The sequence below is a fragment of the Talpa occidentalis genome, unplaced genomic scaffold (genome assembly GCF_014898055.3).
Source record: "Talpa occidentalis isolate TD23 unplaced genomic scaffold, MPIMG_talOcc4v2.1 talOcc4.16, whole genome shotgun sequence".
NCBI classification, from domain to species: domain Eukaryota; kingdom Metazoa; phylum Chordata; class Mammalia; order Eulipotyphla; family Talpidae; genus Talpa; species Talpa occidentalis.
The window spans coordinates 73,275,051-73,293,432 of NW_023601653.1; the positions used below are offsets into that span (position 1 = coordinate 73,275,051).

At 44.5% G+C, this 18,382-nt stretch overlaps 1 protein-coding gene across 18 annotated transcripts in view; it reads right to left on the reverse strand.

The window, feature by feature from the left end:
- SLC6A13 (solute carrier family 6 member 13) overlaps positions 1-18,382 on the reverse strand; it is a 44,369-nt gene that overhangs the window by 14,260 nt on the left and 11,727 nt on the right. For 8 of the 18 annotated variants that reach the window (XM_054696548.1, XM_037514572.2, XM_037514575.1 and 5 more), the window contains 3 exons: positions 17,377-17,583; positions 5,829-5,963; positions 3,539-3,691 (listed from right to left, as the gene is read on the reverse strand). In XM_054696548.1, the coding sequence (XP_054552523.1) occupies positions 3,539-3,691; positions 5,829-5,963; positions 17,377-17,583 (495 nt within the window). The other 10 variants (XM_037514579.2, XM_054696550.1, XM_037514581.1 and 7 more) reach the window with 8 other exon arrangements.

Sequence of the window (18,382 nt, forward strand, 5' to 3'; positions counted from 1 at the left end):
GGTCATTAACCAATATTGGCCTGACACAGAGCATGGGGTGAAATTTAGGAGAATGGGGAGGAAGGGATCTGGCAGGAACTGGGCTGAAGTTGTCTGTACAAAGCTCCTTCAAATATATAATAACATGTGCACGTCTAAGTGTTTGGATACCTATTCTTTTTTTAAAGTTTTTTTTTTTAATAGAAGTATGTTTTATTTATTTATTTGTTTGTTTGTTTGTTTTGTTTATACATGCACTGGGTACAGTCAGAAGCGCGGGAGGGTGAGAGAATTCACCAGAGCCAGAGCGGGGAGCAGAGCAGGCAGAAGGACCGAAGTACACTGCTGAGGGGAGCAGCGGGCGGCAGGAGAGGTCTGCGCGCCATGTGGGACCCTCCTCCAGTGGCCGGGGAGCAGCTGGGGGTCGAACAGGCACTGCAGAGGCCTCAGGCAGCTTCGCAACCCAGCACTCAACCACTGCGCCACCGGGGAGGCCCTGGATACCTATTCTTACCAAAGTATGATGAGACAGTATCAGCAAGGCTGTTCTTCAGGACATCTACTTCAAACTACAGATCACCCTTGGCTTACCATGGGGTTACATCCTGATAAATCCAACCTAAGTTGAAAGGTTTAACCAAGCAGCATAGCTCAATCAAGCCTGCCTTCCATTCATTATAACTGGGCAAAATCATCTAATATAATGCATGTGTTATAATACATCTCATGCTATTTATTGACTACTGAACTGACAGTGAACAGCCATCTATGAATATGGGCTATTTGCCCTCATGATCACACCCCTGGCTGGGAGCTGGGAGTCATGGCCGCTGCCCAGTCGCAGGAGAATATCTCATCTCACCCAGCCAACCCAGGATAAGACAAAGCTCAGTATTTCTTCTTTTTTTTAAAAAAAGATTTATTTATTTATGCATACAAGAACTGGGGTACAGGCCAGAGGTGTAGGGGTGAAAGGATTCACCAGAGAGACTGGGGAGCAGAACAGGCAGATCTACTGAAATACACTGAAGGGAGCAACAGGCAAGACAGGAGAGGTCTGCTGTGCCATTTGGGTCAGCTCCCTGGCTGGAGATCGAACTTGTGCTGAGACTTAACCCCTTGTGCCACCAGGGAAGCCCCAAAGTTCAGTATTTCAAGTACAGTTTTCACAATGGATGTCACTTTCATACTATCATAAAGTCAAAAATTACAAGTTGAACAATCATCATCATACGCTGGAAACATCTGACCAGGAATATTTTTATTTTACTGTCCTGTATAAAGTCACAGCTTTGAGGAGTAGTAAGTGTGCCCCTGGGGAAGTGACACAGCAGGTGGCCAGAAGCACAGGCACCCCAGGGACCAGCCAGAAAGCTCTGCTCCTGATCTTCCTGTGCAGGTGTCTCACTCCCATCACCTCTGTAATGTGCACAAGAACATGCGTTTGTAGAACTGATGGGAGGGTGAAATAAGAACACGGCTGTCACAGGCTCTTTTAGCATTGAGTATTATCTGTCTATGACTCAGGAGTTTCACAGAACGCTCACGATCTTTTTGACATTTTATTGATACAATAATCTTGGTAAATACTAGACAGAGCATTCTCCCATTATGGACATGAAGAAAGTGAATCTACTTAGAAATGGCCTGTCAGAGATTTTCAATGGCTAATGAGAGCCAGCATCTGGCTCAGCAAAGGTAGCTTTCCACCCTTAAAATATCCAGGAGCTGGGGCCTCCCTGGTGGCGCAAGGGGTTAAACACCAGACTATGAAGGAATCCGCAGCCTCTGCAGCATGAGTTTGATCCCCAGCCGACCAGGAAGCAACCCACATGGCACAGCAGACGTCTGTCTCACCCGCTGCCTCAGCAGTGTATTTCAGTCAGTCTGCCTGTTCTGTTCCCCACTCTGTCTCTGGTGAATCCTCTCACCCTCCACATCTCTGGCCTGTACCCTAACTCTTGTATGCATAAATAAATAAATCTTTAAAAAAAATCTAGGAGCTGACCCTTCTCATTCTCACCACCCCCTTCCCTCCCCTGCCCCGGAGCAGAGTGCTGACATCTCCTGGCTCCCTAAGTGGCCTCCAGTTTCAACTCTTGTCTCCCTAGTCAAGTCTCCACACAGCAGCCAGAGTGATTTTGCTTTAAAAACTTGACTCCCTCAACAAATATTTTTGAGTACTTAGGATGTAGCCAGCACTCTGCTCGGTACAATGGTGACAAAGATGAACACACATTTTCTGCCCTGAAGATCAGTGAGAAAAAGACCAACAAGCAGACAAAAGGCAAGGTTAGGGGTCAGGATAGGGGTCAGGGTAGGCACTCAGACACATTGGAGAAGAACTTAATGAATTTTTGAATAGCAGAAGATGTATCTCTAAGATCTGACTTACACTTGGAAAATGGGAATGGTGTTGGTGGTGGAGATCCCGCAAGAGAACGCCTGGAAGGGGAGGTAACGTTTGGGGACAAGAAGAGCCTTGAGTATCAGGCTAACCGCTGGCACAGAGAAAGTGCTTCCTTGGCAAAGTGAAGGATTCAAACTTCAGTTCAGCCCCGAGGAACTTAGCTGAACAAGAGCAAACAAACCACTGCACAGACAGGGCCTCACTGACCGGCCTTCTCTGCCCGGGAGATTCTGGAGAATGAGGGAGATGTGGTGCTGAGGGTCCAAGCAGGCCGCGCCCAGCAGGCTCACCACCTGTGCTGTTTCCAGTAGGGCGGCTACTAGCCGCAGATGGCTCTTTACATTTAAATTCACAGAAATGAAATAAAAACTTTAAAATTCAGTTCCTCACACACTGGCCACATTTCAGATGTTCACTGAGCACATGTAGCCAGGGATACCATATTGGAGAGTACTCGTGACTTGTGAGTTGAAAAGACCTAAAATAGGGCCTCCCTGGTGGCTCAAGAGGTTAAGCACTGCACTATGAAGCTGTCCGCAGCCTCTGCAGCATGAGTTCGATTCCCGGCGGGCCAGGGAGCAACCCACATGGCAGAGCAGATTTCTCCTGACTCACCGGCTGCTCCCCTCAGCAGTGTACTTTGGTCAGTCTGCCTGTTCTGTTCCCCACTCTGTCTTTCATGAATCCTCTCACCCCCTGCATCTCTGGCCTGTACCCCAGCTCTTATATGCATAAAAAAGTAAATCTTAAAAAAAAAAAAAGACCTAAAATAGTGTCAGAAGGAAGACATGAGAAGAAAAAAAAATAACCAAACCACACATACACACATCAAACAAATCATATTTCAGATGGAAATAACTGCCTAAACTACATAAAAGGAAATCAGTTCTATTTGCATAATAAATGAATTCATAATAGATGAGTTGATTTGCCTAATACATGCATTTCTTTTTAAAAAAGACTGAGCGTGTCGCCTGTGATGTTGGTGAATTCTTGCTCTTATCTTTGGTGGAAGATCTCCCTGGCCTACCTGGTAGTGTGTTCCCAGTTAAGGCTGGGGACTGGGTTGCTGGGACATAAGGACCTTCCACTTTGGTAAGTGTGGTAGAGCAAAGGGAGGAAATGAACCCCGTGGGGAGACGTCCTTACCTGTATTCCACTCATGATTGCAGCTTCCCCAGGGCAGGTCCGTGGTGAAGCTGCTGGCGAGGTAGAAGAGGGCCCAGGCCAGAACAACGATGTAATAAAAGTTGAGGAGGATGACGATCACCTGGGAGGCATAGCCGATGCCTGGAGGGGGAACTGCAGGATTGGGCTGGGAACTGCCGACAGATTTCTCACACAGCACCCACCCCTGCCTAGAAGAGGGCTAGCGTGTCTCCCTCAGCATTCTAAAACAAGACGTGCTGGGACCGAGGCTCCTGGCCAGCAACTCCCATCCCCAGCAGCCCTTGCCAGGTGAGAGAGGGAGTTTTCTGTCTTTCTCCTGCTGGACTGCCCCAGCTTCCTGGGCGCTACCACCTTTATTCAGCTCTGGATGTTCACCAGCACAAAGTTATTTTCTAAATGTGCAAGACTAATATCAGGATTCTCTTAGATTATTCCAATAATCTCTGGATTATTTTTCTGAAACATAAAGACACATATTAAGAGCAAGAACAGACAATTCATAGAAGAGAAAATACAAAGGGTGAAATGATGTCCTTTAAATACATTCCCTCTCCTTTATAATTGTAGGTGTCAAAAATGCAACACAGAGAGATACTATCTACAACTCCACTGAATCCTGCATCTACGACCCCATTGAGATTTTTTTGCAGATGATATAACTCCGTGATTTCCAAACTTGTCTGTACATTAGAATTATCTAGGGGATATTTTTAAAACTCCAAAGTCCAGACCGGACTCCAGACCATTTAAATCACAGTCCCAGGATAGTTTGAAGTTCTCCTGGTGGTGCCAATGTGGAGACAAGCTTGGGACCCACTGATAAAGCTCAGAGTTGTTAAAGATATGGGGGAAAGATGCTTACTCGTTTCTAGTGCTGTTATAAGTCAGCATAACACTTCACTAGGACAATTTATAAGCCAGATGAACTTTGTTGCCCATTTGATCCAATGATCCTAACCCTGGGATATTATCCCAAAGAAAAAAATTCCCAAAAAGGGGGTTGGAGGTGATAGCTCAGCAAATATATTCATCATAGATGAAAATGACAATTTTATAAGAAATTTAAAAAGGCAAAAAACTACAGAGAACTATTAAATAAATCATGATATAGCCACTTGATGGAAGTTGATGCAATCATTAAATGATTATTGTGTGGAAAATAATACTTACTGAAAAACAGAAAAAGAAATTGCATATTCCATATTATTAGATATGTGAACTTCCCTCAGACTGGAAACAACACAACTGTTTTTCAGTGGGTGAGTGGTTAAATAATTGTGGTATATCCAGACTGTGGAATAATACTTTGCAACAAAAAGGAATGAATTACTGATATAAGAAGAGTCTGGATAGATCTCAAGAGCATTGATCTGAGTGAAAATGTCAATCTCAAAAGGGTATACACTGTATAATTTCATTTATATAACATTCTCAAGAGGACAACATTATAGAGATATAGAACAGATTAGCGACTGTCAAAGGTAAGGGGTGAGTAGGGGAGAGGGAAGCATGGCTATGCGCAGCATGAAGGAGATCTTTGTGCTGATGGAACAGTTATGTGTTGTAATTGTGGGAGTGGTTACACAAATCTATATATGTGATAAAATTGAACAGAATAATTCACACACACACACACACTCACACAAATTGGAAAACTCACAGAAGTACATGGAAAACTGGTGAAATCTGAATAAGGCTGAAATTGGACAGTACCAACGTCATTTTCAAGGTTTTGATGTTCTTCCATAGTTATATGAGATGTTACCATTGGGGCAAACATGTGACTTCGTTGTACCATTTTTTCAACTTTCTGTAAATATACAATTATCTCAAAACACAATCTTAGAGAAAATTCCACATGGAGAGAAAGATTGAAATAAAACACCCTAAGTTTTAAATAGCTATTTTAACAAGGTAGAATTATTAATGAAAATTGTTTTTTCATTTCAAATTCTCTTTGAAAGTGTTTTATAATTGATTAAATCTGTTTTGAAAAAAACGAAATCACTATTTTATCTTAACTATATAGCCAAAATAGCTTTGCACTCTACTTACTTAGCCTAAGGCCTTTGCCCCAGCCTCATACTTATCTTGTCCTCCATTCTCTAATGGGTTGGGTAATTAACTCAGTATTGGGCCCATAAGAGGAAGGTTTAACATGAAGACACAGAGTTTTATTTCAATCAGCACCGTTGCTAAACCATCCAGTCATTCCTAATAAGGTTTATAACTGCCAGTGCAGATACCCTGGAATCACACAGCTACTCACCCTCAAAGAAGGGACAGATCTTCCTCCAGGCTGTGATGCCTCCCTGGCTGGTGTACTGGCCCAGTGCTATCTCCAAGAGGAAGACAGGAATGCCACAGGTAAAGAGGAAGATGAGGTAGGGAATGAAAAAGGCACCTGCGGGTAGAAACCAGGCTGTCCATTATCTGCACTAGCCTCCTCCTGGTCCACATTCATCTCCTGCATTTCCGCCCCACACTGCCAGTCAGAATCCTGGGGTGGGGGACATGCAACACTGCAAAGGACATTAGTCTAGACACCCGGAATCACAGCAGAAATCAAGAATCACCAGTTTCCTAGGATCTAACTAATCCTTGCACCTTTTTTCACTCCGAAGTTTCCGTCTATACCTACCAAGGCTTGCTCTCCATCAAATATCAATTGTTGCTTAAAGAACACTAACTGTGGCAATAGCAAGGAACTCAATGAATATTGGATATCTGGGATCACTATCACAGTCCACAGCTTTTAATTCTTTTCAAGGAAACGATTGCTCTTAACGTTAGGAAGAAGGCAAGAAAAGGCACTAAAAGCTGTTCAGATTGGAAAAAAACAAATAAAACCGACTTGTTTGCAGATGACGCGTGGAAGTCTATGCAGGAAGTCCTTTAGAATATGAAATAGTCAAACTCATACAGTGGTGGTCACCAAGGGCTGGAGGGGAGGGGAGCAGGGAGGTGTTGGTCAAAAGGCACAAAGTTTCAGTTTCAGAAAGTAAGTCCCCAGGAGCTACCACACAAAACAGCGTTAGCGTATTTTGCAATGCTGGATTGTATACTTAAAAATTTGCTAAGAGAATACATCTTACATTAAGTTTTTAACATAGAAATGCTAAAATACAAAAAAGAAGGCAGGAGGAAACTTTTGGAGATAATGAAAATGTTTATATCTTTGAATGTAGTGATGATTTCATGGATGTATATTATCACAAAAATTCATTGATTTGTATACATGAATTATGATACTGCTTTTTGTTTATCAGTCATACCTCATTAAGTGGCTTTAAAAAGGAAAGAAAATCCTTTGCAATGCACAAAATAGCTACTAGAACCAATAAGTTCATGTAGTAAGGTTTCAGGACACACATCAGCACACAAACATCAACTATATTTCTACACATTAGCAACAAGAAATTATAAAGTAAAATTTAAGAAATAATTCCATTCATAATTGCACCAGAAATATGAAATACTTAGGAATAAATCTGACAAAAGATGGAAAAGACATGTATACGCACAACCACAAAATATTGTTGAGAGAAGTTACAGACCTAAATAAATGGTGAGAGATGTCATTTTCATGGGGCAGAAAATTAAAAAGTCAATTTTTCCCAAATTGACCAATAAATTCACTGCAATCCCATTCAAAATCTCAACAGGCTGTTTGTAGAAATTAACACAGAGATTCTAAAATTCACATGACAAAGCAGAAGACCTGAAATATTCAAACATCTTTGAAAAAAGACTGTTTTAGGCTTAAATCTAACTGATTTATATTATAATATTTATATTATATTTATATTTATAATACAAAATATGTATATTATATTTATTTATATTATAAAGCTATGGTAAGTAAAACAGTGTGGTATTGGCATCAAAATAAACAACAGATCAATAGAACAGAATAGAATCCAGCTACAGGCCCACAAATATATGGATGACTGATTTTTGATAAAGGTATGAAGGCAATTCATTGGAGAGAAGATAGTCTTTTCAATAAATGATGCTGGAACAGGAGGATATCCATACACATGAAAAAAAATGAACTTAAATCCATACCTTAATTATATACTAAAATTAACCAAAATCAGTTATAGACTGTAATATAAACCTAAAATTATAAAACTGGGGAAAATATTTCAGACCTGTAGTTAAACAAAGATTTCTTTTACATGACACCAAAAAGAACAAACTGAAACGATTTCATCAAAATGTTTACATTTTCTCTAAAAAAGACACTTAAGAAAAGAAAAAATATAATACAGAATGAGAAAAAATGCAAAATTTATATCTGATAAAGGGCTTGTGTCAAACTATATAAATTAGCCTCAAAATTCAATAGTAACAAAGCAATCGATTTTTTTTAATGCTCAGAAAAATTGAACGGACTTTCACCAAAGAAGATACCTGGGTTGCAAATAAGCACATATTAATCACTGAGAAAATATAAATTAAAATGACAATGAGATCAAGAAAAAGAAACAAAAGGCATACAAGTTAGAAAAGAAGTGTAACTATTTGCAGATGACATGATCTTATATATAGAAAATCCTAAAGACTCTATCAAAAAAAAAAAACTTAACAGAAATTAAACAAAGTTACAGGACACAAAATCAATATACAAAAATCAGTTACTTTCCTAAATGCTAATAACAAACTATCAGAAAGGGAATTAAAGAAACAATTCCATTTTTTACATTTGCATCAGAAAGACTCAAATACCTGGGAGTAAATTTAACCAAGAGGGTGAAATACCTGGCAATAAATTTAACCAAGGAGTGCCTCCCCGGTGGCACAAGGGCCTAAGACACAACCTATGAAGCTAACTGCAGCCATTGCAGCATGAGTTCGCTCCCCGGCCAGGAGCTACCCACATGGCACAGCAGACCTCTCCTGACTCGCCCCCTGCTCCCCTCAGCAGTGTATTTCAGTCAGTCTGCCTGTTCTATTCCTAACTCTGTGTCTGGTGAATCCTCTCACCCTCCCACCCACCCCCCCCGGCCCCAAACACACCTCCAGCCTGTATCCCAGTTTTTGTAAACATAAATAAATAAATCTTAAAAAAAAAAATTTAACCAAGTAGGTGAAAGACCTATACACTGAAAACTGTAAGACACTGACAAAAGAAAATTGAAGGCAAAGCAAATAAACAGAAAGATATTCTGAGCTCAAGGATTAGGAAAATTAATATTGTCAAAATATCCTTACTACCTAAAACAATCTACAGATTGCAATGTGAAGTGAAATAAGTCAGTCAGAGAAAGACAAGGATGTATAATCTCATTTATTAAGGAAATAAAAAAACAAAAAACAAACCATACTCATAGATACAGAGAGCAGATAGGTGGTTGCCACAGATGGGGGTTAGAGATGGATGAAGTGGGTAAAGGAGTTCAAAAGGTACAACTTCCAGTTATAAAATAAGTGAAGCCTGGGCCTCCCCGGTGGCGCAGCGGTTGAGCGCTGGGTTGCAAAGCTGCCCGCAGCCTCTGCAGCGCCGGTTCAATCCCCGGCTGCTCCCCGGCTGCTCCCCGGCCACCAGAGGAGGGTCCCACATGGCGCGCAGACCTCTCCTGCCACCCGCTGCTCCCCTCAGCAGTGTACTTCGGTCCTTCTGCCTGCTCTGCTCCCCGCTCTGGCTCTGGTGAATTCTCTCACCCTCCCGCGCTTCTGACTGTACCCAGTGCTTGCATAAAGAAAGAAAGAAAGAAAGAAAGAAAGAAAATAAAAAAAAAAAAAAGTGAAGCCTGGTGATATACAGTACAGTATGGTAACTATAGTTGATAATACTGTATTGCATATTTGAAAATTGTTAACAGAGCAGACCTTAAAGTTTCTTATCACTTACCACATGAAAAAAAATGTAGCTTTGTGTGGTGATGGATGTAAACTAGATTTATTATGATGATCTCTTCATGATACATACAAATATCAAATCGTTATGTTGTACATCTAAAATTTGAGAAATTTTGTTTAAATGATCATGAAATAACATTACATGCCAATTAGGGCCCCCCCCCCCCCGGTGGTGAAAGGGGTTAAGTCTTATCAGTATGCAACTGTTGGCAGCTGCTGCTGCATGAGTTCGACCCCCGGCCAGGAACTAACCCACATGGCACAGCAAACCTCTCCTGTCTCACCCGCAGTTCCCCTCAGCAATTATTTCAGTCAATCCACCTGTTTGCTCCCCACTCCGTCTCTGGAGAATCTGCTCACCTCCCGCACCTCTGGCCTACATCCCAGCTCTTTTATGCTTAAATAAATAAAATAAATCTTCAAAAAATATATTACATGACAATTAGAAAGTTAAAATTTAAAAGTTTCACCAAGTATTGGAAAGATGTGGGGAAACTGGGACTCTCATGCACCACTGGCAAGAATGTAAAATGGTACAACTATTTTGGAAAAGTGTTTGGTTGTTCCTTAAAAAGTTAAATGTGCAACTACCATGTAATCCAGTCATTCCCTCCTAGGTATTAACCGTCAGAAATAAAACTATATATTCTTACAAGGACTTGTGCAGAAAGCCGGTTTAGCTGTAATAGCTAAAACCTGGAGACAAAACAAATGTCCATCAACAAGAGAACAGATAAAAAAATTATTATAGTGCATGCATAGAATGGGATACATTCTTTACAATAACAAAGAATGAGCTACTGACACATGAAAAATATGGATGAATCTCAAAATAATTATGCCAAGTGAATGTAGCCAGAGAAAGAAAAATACATATTGAATGTTTCCATTTATATAAAATTCTAGGAAATGCAAATTAATCATGACAGCAGTATTGACAGAAAACAGGCTTATAGAATGGAAACAGCCTAAGTATCCATCGACAGATGCATGGAAAATTATTCATCCATAAAAAAAAGAAAATACTGCATTTTGTGATGAACATCAAGGGCTTGACGCTAAGAGAAATAAATCAGACAGAAAAAGGCAGATACTGTATGTTCCCATGTCTATGGAATCTACAAAGGCCAAATTTGTGGAAATGAGAACAGAATGGTGGTTGCCTGGGGCTGGAGGGTGGGAGGTATGGCGAGTACAGACCTTCAGTTCTAAGATGAATAAATACTGGGGATCTACCATACAGCACAGTGACTACTGTGAACTCAACTATGTTATAAACTTGAATGTTGCTGAGGGAGTAGCTCTTAAATGTTATCTGTTATCATCACAAAAAAAACTGTCAGGGTAATTATGTGAGAGGATGGAAGTGGTGAATCACTTGACTGTGGCTGTCATTTTGCAATATATGTATGTGAGTCAAGTCATCATGTACAATGTATTAACCTTATCTACATTATATGTCAAAAAATCTCTCGGGCCTCCCTGGTGGTGCAGGGGCTAAAGTCTCAGCACTATCAAACCATCACCAGGCACTGGGCCACAAGTTCAATCCCTGGCCAGGGAGCTGACCCACATGGCGCAGCAGCCCTCTCATGTCTTGCCCTCTGCTCTGCTCGGCAGTATATTTCAGTGCATCAACCTGTTCTGCTCCCCACTCTGTCTCTGGTGAATCCTCTCACCCCCCCCCATACCTCTGGCCTACACCCCAGTTCTTGTATGCATAAATAAAAACAAATCTCTTTAAAAATCTGTTAAACTGGAAATACGTATTTTTTAAAAGTATCTGTGATTTCAGTGGAATGGGGTAGCAGAGTCAGAGGTGGGAGAAACAGACAGGAGGACATTTGGGGGCGAGGATGGATATCTTTTATTATCTTGATTTATGGCAATGGTCTCATGGATGTATATAAATGCCAAAAACTGTCAAATTGTGCACTTGAAATCTGTGCAATTTATTGTGAGTCACGTGTACCCTAATAAAACTGTTCAAAACAAAAGTTAATTGGGAATAGAGTTCTTCAGCTCTTCACCTTCTATATCTCTGGCTTGGAGCCTACAACACATCCATCATTCAAGCACGGAGGGAAGCACTTGATTACCACAAGGACAAAGACATAAAGGTCGTAAATAATTCAGCCTAATAAGCCCATAAATCAATTGCAGACTTGTTGGGCAATAGGGAACAGAGAACTCAGTAGCTGATACGAACTGTCACTGCGAGCATCAGGAACACAGCAAAGAGACAGTCTTCAGCCCAGCCCAAGCCTCCTTGCCATCTCCATCTCCCTGCACTTTCCCAATCAGCCAAGCCAATGTTTAACTGCCCTGGGTCTGTGGTCAGCTCTGCTCCCCTCCTCCTCTGCCTCTGAGCACTGAGGTGGCCTGGACAAAGGACAAGGTCCGCACTCACCAGGCAGAGTCAAAGGCCCTGAAGGTGAGGAAGGGGCGGGGGGTGGGATTGAGCTCAAGAGGGGCTGGGGAGTCCTGCAGGCACACTGCCTCTTTTCCCACCCAAGACCCAGTCACCCCACTAAAAGGTGGATTTAGTTTTGGAGATGAAGGAGGGTGTGCGTGGTTACCTGCACCCCCTGATGCCCCATTTAGTCTCTGTCCCCCAAGTTCTAGAATGTTCTGGCATTTTCCCCACCAGATGGGAGAAAACATGCCCATCCTAGCATGGAATCACTCTGCAGCCCACCCTGCTCTGAAGAAGCATGCTCTGTGGGCTCATTAGTAATGCGCCAGCTGATTTTTTTAAAAACATGAACTGATGATGTCTCCTACGAGCAACGGAGCTGTCACGAACAGCTTTATGCTGTCATCAACGTTAATTCTACCAATAGCGGGCACAGAGCAATTAAAAATGGGGGAAAATTGCCATGTACTGTTTATTACTCCTATATGAAGAAAAGTGCTCCTTCAGCATCTACGGTCATCAAGTGTCCCCTGATGCTAGAAGTTCCCTGGAATCAATCCCTCACCCGGACACCATCCTGCCCCCTCCGTATAGTCTAGAGCTGAGGTTTCTCTGGTTGCCACCTTTCCCCCACAAAGCTCCCCCTCTAAGATCCCCACTTCTGGGAGGCCCAGGTCTGGGACCTTCTGTTGGAGCCTCACAGGGGCTCTCCAGTCCCAGGCCTGCTGGGTCTGCTGGCAGCTGGGGGCCCTGAGCTGGAGACCTTCGTGTTGAAAGCCCAGGATCTGGGTGTGTGGGCGCGATCAACAGTCATGCGGGAAAGAAGGGAGTCAAGGATGACTCCAAGACTTTTCACCTTGTCACTGCTCCTTCTGCCCTTTCTTCCCCACAATCTGTTCTCACCACAGCATCCAGAAAGATTATTTAAAGGTGTAAGGTTCTGCCACTCCTGCTCAAAACCCCCAGCCACCATGTCATTAAAGTCCAAGTCATATAATGGCTGACAAGACAGCTGTATGACCTGCACTCCCCACCCTATTTGCTCCTCTGACTCATCTATTTACTCCTCAAATAAGCCAGTCCAGCCTCTTGCCTTGAGACCATCCAATCCTTTGCTTCCTTTGCCTAAAGTTCTTTCATGCTCAGTATCCACAGGACCAAATAAGTCTTTGCTCGAATGTTCCCCATGTGGCCCAACCTCACTCCCACTCCCAATAGTCTTTTCCAGCTCTCCTTGGTCTTTTTCCCAGAGCTCACTACCTGCTGGTATGGTCTGCAATTCTGTTTACTGTGTTTGTGTCTGTCTCGTTCCGCTACAGTGGGAATCCCACGAGGACAAGGTTTGGTCAGTTTTGCTATGTGCTGAGGCAACTGGCTAAGACCGGAGACTCTAGAAAGTCACTAGGATGAGGCAACTGCTTTGGTGGCCAGGGTCTGGACAGCAGGGGAGAGATGATCTCCATCTCCTGAGAAAGCCTCCTAATGGCTTCCAATTTTTGATGGGTTTCTTTATACCACGTTCTCAGCTTCCTGGCTTTCAACCACAATTGTTCAACTGTTGACCTGTTCTAGTATAGCCTTCCTCTGAAACTCATTTCAAATTGGATCTATCCAGGGTCTCCCTGGTGGCACAGCGGGTTGAGCGCAGTGCTGTGAAGCTGTCCGCAGCCTCTGCAGCCCAGGTTCAATTCCTGGCCAGCCAGGGAGATACCCACGTGGCGCAGCAGACCTCTCCTGCCTCGCTCACTGCTCCCCTCAGCAGTGTACTTCGGTAGTCTGCCTGTTCTGCTCCCCGCTCTGTCTCTGGTGAATCCTCTCATCCTCCCACACCTCTGGCCTGCACCCCAGCTATTGTATAAATAAAAAATAAATCTTAAAAAAAAATTGGATCTACCCAATGTGAAAGCTGGAAGGAACCAAAGAAGACATCACATACATTGTTGGTTTGGAATTAAAATTATGCTTTGGTCCAACCACTATGGAAAGCTGTCTGGAGATTCCTCAGTCTACTAAAAATGGAGCTACCATACGACCTGGCAATTCCACTACTAGGGATCTACCCAAATGACACAAAAACATTGATTCCAAAGAACACCTGTACCCCTATGTTTACTGCAACACTATTTACAATAGGTAAAACCTGGAAACAACCCAAATGCCCAAAAATAGATGACTGGATCAAGACGATGTGGCATCTATACACAATGGAATATTGTTCAGCAATCAAAAAAGATGAACTCATGCCATTCACAGCAACATGGATGGAGTTAGAAGGAATTATGCTCAGTGAAATAAGCCAGAAGGAAAAAGAAAAATATCGGATGGTTTCACTTATAGCAGGAATATAGGGGAACCAAATAAGACATCAGTGTAAAAAAATAATAACAGTGGGCCTCCCTGGTGGTGCAGCGGTTGAGCGTTCGGTTGCGAAGCTGCCCACAGCCTCTGCAGCACGGGTTCGATCCCCGGCCACCGGGTGAGGGTCCCACATGGCGCGCAGACCTCTCCTGCCGCCCGCTGCTCCCCTCAGCAGTGTATTTCCTCGGTCTGCCTGCTCTGCTCCCTGCTCTGGCTCTGGTGAATATTCTCACCCCCTCCTGCACTTCTGACTGTACCCAGTGCTTGTATAAATAAATAAATACATCTTTTAAAAATAATAATAATAATAATAACAGTACAAACCACAACAAAGCAAAAACAGACAATTGTAAACCAGAGACATCCTGCAGGGGAGGAGGCGGGAGAGGGAGGGAGGGAGGAGCACAGGGCACTGAGGTGATGGTGCACGGGTGCACTGAGGTGATGGTGCACGGGTGCATTGGGGAAGGAAATTCTATGGGGACTACACCTGAGGGGGTGGGAGAAGCAAATATTGTTTAAAAGTGAACAATGGTATAAAAAAATTTAAAAATTATTTAAAAAATTGTATTTGAGGGACTCTTTCATCCTTGACCTGGTCACTAAATAAATAGTCCTCATGTGTCCTCCCCCTGCTGACCCTTACACAAACAGTGCTGCTTAAAGCTATGGATTTAGAGAAAGGGCCCCAAACTGGGCTGAGTACCCCAGAGTACCCTAGCATCCTTGTTCTAGGAACACCCAGAACTTGTTCAAAACATTCCTCTCATCCCCCAGAAGCCCGAGCATCAATCTGAGAGTCATGGATTTAAATAAAATCACAAAGCCAGGAGGAAAGGAATCAAAACCATTTAAGTGGTCTCCACCCCCTCCCACTCTCCCCCCACATCAGCACAAATAAGGAGGCAGCAGTGTCTCCTTTGCAAAGACATAAGGAGATGACAACAGGAACCCTTAGCACCAGTCTCAGTGGGAGTTTGTTTTGCTCCTGAGACCAGGATGTGAAATGATGACAGAAAGGCTAAAGCACTGAGAATACCAAGAAACAGAAAAGCAAGCGTGTCTAGGTCCTTACGACCATGTGCTTCTTGGTTAATCCCCTTCCCTTGGCAAAGGAGTCTTTCCATTCATTCATCCCGTGGCCCTGGCTGACTCATGCCTTTCACAGCAAACCTGGGCATCAGCCTCCAGTTCCAAAGCCCCTCAGAACACTTCCCCCAGCTGCTGACGTCCATCAAGGGAGAGGAGAGGAGTCCCAAGGCCCTGTGCTTGTTGAGGGAAGAGATTGTGGATGGTGGTGTGCAGATTAAAGAAAGAGAACTTGGCTGCATCCAAGACCCCTAAAGTGTCTCCACTGTCCCTCAGAATCAGCACATTGGAAGGCAGACTGGGGGGAGGGGGCGCGAAGGCGCCACAGCAGCTACACTTCTGCCTCCCCTTTCCTCACAAGCACCCCTGTGAAAAACCAAGGGCTGCAGACACTCTGCTCCCTGGTCTGTCTCTGCATCCAAGACCTCCCGCCCACCCCAGGCTGCCCACACTTAGTGCAGAGGCAGGCTCAGACCCAAACACTGCCAGGAAAATGAAACTGGGAAACCACTTCGCCAGCTGCTCCTGCCACTGCTCCACTTTCTTCCCCTTCTCCAGCGCAGTGATTCTGTGCGACAACTGCTGCCTCTTCCTGCCATTCTTGCTAATTCCCAGGCCAGTCTTAACCCAATGCCAGAGAGGCTTGGGGAAAGCTGCTCACCACCCAATCTTCCTGCCACGTGAGAGGCTAAGCTGGCTTCCAGGTTCCACAGAGTCCCAAAGCCCCACTTAGCCTCCAGGCTGCCCCTCCCCCCAGCCCCATCGCTCCACCCAAGCCCCTGAAGGGAGAGTGCTGGGGTCTCAATTCCCTAGAACATGTGCGTTGGGAGGTGGGAGACTCTCTCCTTCCTTCACAAGGCAGCTGAGCAAAGTCCTGTCGCTTCAGGCTGCTGGCCAGAAATTGCTAGGGTGAGAAGACTTATTAGCTCATTCCCACTCCCTCTGGAAAAATACAGGTTAACCTCCAACCTCAGGGCCAATCCCCAGTTGCCACAAACCTAAGAGCACGAGTCTATGAGCTTGGAGCATCTCCCTGTGTCTCCCTAGCTCTCCTCTCTCCACTCAGTGTGTATGCTTTCTCTCCCCAGACCGCAGAGACGCTGAACTTGATGCCTTTGGAGCCTCCAGCTGCCCTGCAAAAGGGGGGGTGTGGCATTAAGTCACCTCCCTTCCCTGTGGCCTGTTCCTCTCAGCTTTTCCCCTGGTGACCCACCTCTGCCCCACCCCCACCTTCCTCTGGCCCAGGCTGCATTTCACTTCACAAGTACACAGGGAGCCCAAACCCTCCCACACTTTACCAACATCGACAAGAAGCCGGCCCTAACCTGCTGCCCAATCAGAACATTCCAGGACCTGGGAAATCCCTCTGGGGCTCCCCACAGAGACCTGACAGTGTCTGAAAGTGAGCTGGTGGAGGCAAAATCACCACCACTATTGTGGGGGTATCTGAGTTCCCTGGGGGTTGGAATGGAGGGGAGTGAGGAGCCAACAAACATCTGGTAAAGAGTTAAGAGTTTCACACACACACACATGCGCGCGCCACGTTTCCAGTGGGACATTTTTTAAGGAAGACTACCCTGTGGGGGAGGGTAACGATGGCTCAGGGAATGTCACAATCCAGCAAAGAGGCAGGTGGGGGTCTCAGGGCCAAGGCTGAGGAGTCTCAAGATCACTGGGCAGTTTGGTATCACCATCATCACCAACATATCACCATTTATTAGCTCTTTATGCACATTACCTCTACCCCTTACAACAACCTTGAAAGGCAGGTGTTACTATCGCAGCAGGAGGCTCAGGGGGCGGAAGTCACCTGCCCAGGATTACACAGATAGTAAGTAGCAGAGCCAGAATCTGGACTCCGATCTATCTGGCTCCAGCCTATAGTCATATTTCTCGGACACCACGCCATAAGAGAAAGACCCCGGGAAAGTCACGTCATCTGTCTAGGTCTCAGTCTCCTGCAGTGTCCTTAACGACTTCTAACAGTCCTTCCAACTCCAGCATTCTACGCGGTTATGCCCTCCCCAGAGGGCAGCAGGAGATGGAGCCAGCCTCCTTCTGGGGTGGGGGATGGCGTGGTGGCTCTCACCTCCCCCATTTTTGTAGCAGAGATAGGGAAACCTCCAGACGTTGCCTAGGCCAATGATCTCCCCGGCCACTGACAGCACAAACTCCATCTTGTTGTTCCAGTGCCCCCGCTCCAGAGTAGCATCTTCCTCTGCCCTTGCCACGATCGGGTATGCTGGTTTTGTCTCTCCATTACTGGCTGTACCCGAGACCCTGCTATCCATCCCACCTGGAAAACAAGCAGGGTGCTCTGTTACTACTGGGGACCTCAGAAGGAATACCTTGCCCCTTCCTTCACCAGCAAAGTCCCAGAGGAATAAATGCCCTGAAGAGGTCTGTATACCGTGAGCACCTCTTGTTGGTAATGACTGGGTAACAGGTGCTGAGAATATATATTCCTTTCCTGTTTCAGAAAGAAAGCATTGATGTTTATTTTGTTGCTTCCAAACAGATGTTGCTTCCACTCCACAGGACGCTTGGATTCGAGCTTGTGGACATGGAATAATTGACACAGGCCTTGGGGTGTCTAGCTTCTCCCTGCCACCCTACACCCAGGCCTGTCTACATAGCACCTGCTTCGCTGTCTCTCTTCTCTGTATGGGGGACAGTTGAAAGGGATTTTTGTATATCCTCAAAGCCACCAATTTTCTTTGCAGGCATGTACTCTAAGGAAATAACTGTGTGACCGTGGGTAAAGATTTGCCATTGAGGATGTCTTTTTTTTTTTTTTTGTGGCACGCTCGCTGGTGGCCGGGGATCGAACCAGCGCTGCAGAGGCTGTGGGCAGCCTCGTAACCCAGCACTCAACCACTGCACCACCAGGGGAGGCCCTGGATGTCCGTTTTTAATAACAGCAAAAAATGAGAAAGTATATAACTATTCAAAAATTGTAGATAGGCTAATAAGTTATGGCAGATACATACAACGGGCTACTCTATAATCATTAAAAATCGTTTTGCAGAAAGTAATGAGGTGAGAAGGTGTTCGCTATTTGTGAAGTGAAAATCATCCTAAAACAGCACATACAG